The sequence below is a fragment of the Echinops telfairi genome, unplaced genomic scaffold, assembly GCF_000313985.2.
Source record: "Echinops telfairi isolate 266 unplaced genomic scaffold, ASM31398v2 ScPeMD7_5868;HRSCAF=6743_0, whole genome shotgun sequence".
Taxonomy (NCBI): domain Eukaryota; kingdom Metazoa; phylum Chordata; class Mammalia; order Afrosoricida; family Tenrecidae; genus Echinops; species Echinops telfairi.
In genome coordinates, this window is record NW_022109767.1 from 2,832,218 (window position 1) to 2,837,338 (window position 5,121).

General features: G+C 41.7%; 2 protein-coding genes across 2 annotated transcripts in view; one reads left to right on the plus strand and one right to left on the minus strand.

The window, feature by feature from the left end:
- LOC105979518 (patr class I histocompatibility antigen, B-2 alpha chain-like) overlaps positions 1–5,121 on the plus strand; it is a 254,494-nt gene that overhangs the window by 225,328 nt on the left and 24,045 nt on the right.
- LOC101661344 (tyrosine-protein kinase Yes-like) lies at positions 1,597–3,226 on the minus strand. Its single transcript, XM_045295766.1, is given in 2 exon segments — positions 1,597–1,821; positions 1,823–3,226. Coding segments are annotated over 2 exon segments (1,629 nt in total).

Consider the following 5,121-nt stretch of genomic DNA (forward strand, 5'->3'; position numbering starts at 1 on the left):
TATCAAGGGCTCATGAGGGAGGGGGGAGTGGAGAGGGAGGGGAAAAATGAGGACCTAATGTTGGGGTTTAAGTGGAGAGAAAATGTTTTGAGAAACGATGTACAAAAGCGGTTTGCACAATTGATGTGTGTATGGATTGGGATAACAGTTGTATGAGCCCCTAATAAAATGTTAAAAAAGAAAAAAAATTCATATTTTGGAATCCTTCTTTCTGAGTTAGTATATCAAGTCGTTTATGTTTCACTGCTGTGCTTTACCTGAGCAAAAAATATCCCTTTTCACCAGTGTCATTATTTTGAATTAAATTCTCCTCCCCAATCAACAGTACTCTAAAAGGGGGAAAATGGTCACCAATAAACATATTTAAAAAGTGAATGTTGATTCAAATAGGAATTTGAAATCTGGAGTTCCCAAAACACTCTGAGAAGAAGCTGTCGGTCATGGTAGTAAGTGTAACAGCTTCACTATTAAGAAAAATTAGTTTTCTACTTATACCTTGGAGCTCTTAAGAGTTTTAGACCACACAAAGGAGGAGCTTTGAGTGTCAGCAAAGCCATTCTGTCACTATCTGACTTCAATTTTACACATTCCATCCCTCTACCTGTAAAACGTTCACATTTTCTTTTAAATACGCCCACATCTCCTTTAGTCTATATTCAGTAACAGCAAAAGTGCATTCAAGTGCCTGATCTAGTGTTACATTGTCTTTGTGGCTCCAGTCACCATAAGTACATCCTAGCAACATCTCACGGTACAAAGTCTTTTATTTATTTTAAGGAATACTTAAATGCTGGGTCTTTATTTTTCATGCTACCTAGAGATTAAGTCCCCCCCCTTGGATTATATAGTATAATTTCAATTATATATTGGCTTTTGTTTTAATCAATGCAACCATATTTTTAAAAAATCAACCCACTTTCTAGTTACCTTCATTATCCTAAATGGAACTATTTAGAAAATAATTACGAATGAAAAAAAATTTATGCTACGTTCCAGTTCCATGAATATGAGTATTAACATAATGCATTATACTTTCAGATTCACTGTTGAGGTCTGACATTTAATCAAGTTTTAGATGCTGTTTATTTTCCTTTTTGAATCCATAAACTTGGCCCATTTCCAAATAAAAGGAGGCATATACGAAAACTGTATATTAACTTCAGTTCAACTTAGAAAAAAAAGAGAATGCAAGAAATTAAAAAAAAATCTGGAATGGAATTGCTTGGTCCTGTGAAATTATGGCATAACTTTTTTATCTCTGTCGAGGACAATTTCCCTAAACAATTCCGAATTGGGGGAGGACACTGTAGCCTTGTTGCTGTTCATTGTCATTGCTATCACTCACACGGTCATCAGTATTGTAACTCTACTTTCTTTGGACCTTGAAATGTGTTGTAGAATTCATCATTGGTATCTTACAGTTGAACTCCGGGGTGGGGGGGTCGGTTTTGTGCAACCACGTCTGGGATTCCAGTTTCCCATAAAAGACCGTGCAGAGTAAAGATGTTCTTCTTCGCACTCCTGTACATACGTGAGGAATGCCACACAAGTTCTTTCCATGTTGGCAGACTGTGCATCAGAAACAGGCTACTTGACTTAGAGGTTTTCTCCTGGTTGCTACTGTGGCTCGGTAGCAGTAAAGTAGTCTTCCAGGAAGGACTGAAGATCCTCAAATGTTGGCCTTTCCTCGGAGTCCTTCTTCCAACAGAGATGCATCAATGCATGGAGGGATTCTGGGCAGCCCTGAGGGCAAGGCATCCTATAGCCTCGTTCCACCTGTTCCAGCACGTCACGGTTCACCATACCGGGATAGAGCACTCTGTCTGCCCTTCGTGACTAGTTCAGTCTGAAGAATTCCAAACGACCACACATCAGATTTTATTCTAAGTCGACCATACAGTGCAGCCTCTGGAGCGGTCCATTTGATTGGAAACTTTGCACCTTGTCTTGCAGTATATTCATCATCTTCAATCAACCTTGCTAAACCAAAATCTGCTATTTTACACACAAGATTTTCTCCTACAAGAATATTAGCAGCCCGAAGGGCTCGGTGAAGGTAGTTCATTCTTTCAATATAAGCCATGCCACCAGCAATCTGTGTAGCCATAGCAACCAGTTGTGGGAGCTTCAAAAACGTTCCATCTCCCTCCTTAAGGAAATCTAATAAGCTCCCTTTGGACATAACTTCAGTGACCATGTAAATCGGCTCTTCCGAAACAACGGCATAGAGGGGCACAACTTTATCGTGTCTTAAATTTTTCATGATCTGAGCCTCTTGAAGGAAAGCTTCGGGCATCATTGTACCTGGCTTTAGTGTGCTGATTGCTACTTTTGTGGTTCCATTCCAGGTCCCCATCCAGCCTTCACCAAAACAGCCTTGGCCTAATTTAACCTCCGGTCGCAGGGATTCTCAGGGGATTTCCCAAGCATCTTTCGCTAGACCTTGAGTCTGGGGTTTCACAGTTGGACACACAGTGGTTAACTTATGGCATGAACCGTCCGCGTGCTCTGTATAGTGTTTCACCGATTTCTGCAGAGTCTCAGATTGAGCTCTGGTTGTGATATAGTATCCACCGTTGTCAAGTTTTCTAATTTTGTAGTGTTTCACATTGTCACCCCTGACCTCATCCCAATCATGAATAGAGAGGGAATAAGCTCCTTTAGTAGTTTCGCTCTCCCTTACTAAGAAAATACCCCATTGGTTCCCAGGATTCAGAAGTGATCTTTCAGCATCTTTTCTACCCATTTTGCCAAAATACCACTCTTCTGCCTGAATGGAATCTGCAGGTGCTACATAATTGCTAGGGATATAACCATTCTTTCCTGTAGCAATTGATCTTGCTTCCCACCAGTCTCCTTCCGTATTGTTAATTATTTGAAATCTTTCACCCTTCTTAAAGGAGAGGTCTTCTGTAGTTCTAGCTTCATAATCATATAAGGCCACAAATAGAGTAACACCACCTGTTAAACCAGTAGGATCTGAACTTTGCCCCCCTGAAAACGAGGAAGATGTTCCTCCAAAAGGTGTCACCCCTGAGGATCCTCCAAATGGTGTCATGGAAAGACTGTTCAAATTAACAGATGTCCCCTTTGTTGAGGACGAAGGTGCCCCTGAAGTGTGCTCTGCTCCATACTGGCTGGCGCTTGTACCGACCGGCTCGGTAACGTTCTCGGTTCGATATTTAATGGATGGGCTTTTGTTCTCCTTACTCTTAATGCAGCCCATTATCAGATCTGCTCTGGAGCCACGCTCGCAGGCGTCCCTGTGGTAGCGGTGGCTCCGGTGGAGGGGAGCGGGCAGCGGGCTGCAGGCAACCCCCTCCCTTGTTTTTTTCTTCACCTCTTCTGCATCATCAAACTGCTGTCCTTCATGTGCCTCTCCATTCCAGGAAACAAACAGAAGTCACATGGAGCAAGGTCAGGTGAGTAAGGTGCCTGGGGCAAGAGAGGCATGCTGGTTTTTGCCCAAAACTGCTGCACTGAGATGACTGTGGGAGCAGGTGCATTGTCGTGGTGGCAAAACCAGTCCCCCATCTGCCACAAAGCATTCCCTTTTTTGTCATACACTGTTACAGAATCTTTTCAGAACCTCCAAATAGAACATTTGATTAACAGTTTGACCTGGTGGAACAAATTCCAAATGCACTACGAATTGATATTTTCATCTCTTTGGGAAATTGACAGATGTCCAGAATGAGGTTTGTCATCAATCGACATTTCACCTTTTTGAAATAAGAAAACCACTTGTACACTTGAGTTTTTCCCATACTACTGCCCTTGTAAGCTGTGTTCAACATCACAGCAATTTCTGTGGCATTTTTCCCAAGAAGGAAACAAAAGTTCACAGCTGCATGCTGTTCTCTTAAATCGGCCATCACAAAAAACAAGGTTCAAGTGAAACTGCTTTTATGAAAAAACTCACTGCAACCCGAGAGATCCTTCCCAGGTGATGCCACTGGGTGCACTAACACCATAGTGAGTTTCTGGATGCTTGTCTACCAAGAACCAGCACAAATCCAGATTTTTTTGGTTAACCCTGCATAATACTTAAGAGTTTGTGTCAACCTGACTGGGCAAGTTTTATAAATGGATTGGCCTTTAACAAGTTGACCTAACATTGTAATCACAATCAGTCCTAAGCCTGCATAATGGAATAAGGTTAAGATAAAATGCGACACTCTTACAATAGTAAAATCATTGCCATAATTCTCATGCAATTCGTTGTCAAGGGTTGTGTGGCCTGCTACCAATATAAGTGGATGCTGTGTGAAACTTGCTTACATATTGCTGGCTCTGGCTCCTTCATCTAGCTTATCAACCTCCAGATCTTTGCACTGAAGCCAGTGGCCCGCTATATTGCCTGTGGATCCTGAGAGTCTTCAGCCACCTGTCTTCTGACTTGCTAACCTTGGATTCATCATCTCTGCAGCCACCACGCTGAAGTCTTCCTGCCAATCATCTGCTGCCGAGAGAAGCCTCCAACTTAGGTGCACAGACTTAAAACCTGCCAACATTTAGACTTGCTTGCATCTACAACCATGAGAGCCAGGTTCTTGATGAAAATTTCTCCCTATAAATATCACTGTGTTCTCTCTCAACGGGAGGGTGAAGGCAGAAAAAGACAGTGGCCCGCCTCCAGAGAGTCATGGATCTCTGTGGCACCTACACAATGAGGTCATCAAGCTGCAACCTGATTGACAGGTGAAACTCCACCCCTTCACTTTTATATCTTCAAGTTGACATCAAATTAGGTAACTACTACAGACCACCCCTTGTCAACTTGACACTACTACACAACTCTTTAGCCATCCATAATTTTTAAAACGAAGACAATAGTAAAATTGTATGTGTGCCTAACAGGATAAAACTAAAATGTAGACAAATTAAAATGTGCCAGCCTCATTTAAACATAATATACTATTAGTGAACAAAAACATTCTATGTCTAACAGTTGCAGCGATGTGAACACCTACACCATAATCCTAAAATCCTATGAACATATTCCCCTACCCATGATTTAAAAAAAATTATTTTATTGGGGGCTCGTACAATTCTTATCACAATCCATACATCCATCCATTGTGTCAAGCACATATGTACATTCGCTGCCCTCATCATTCT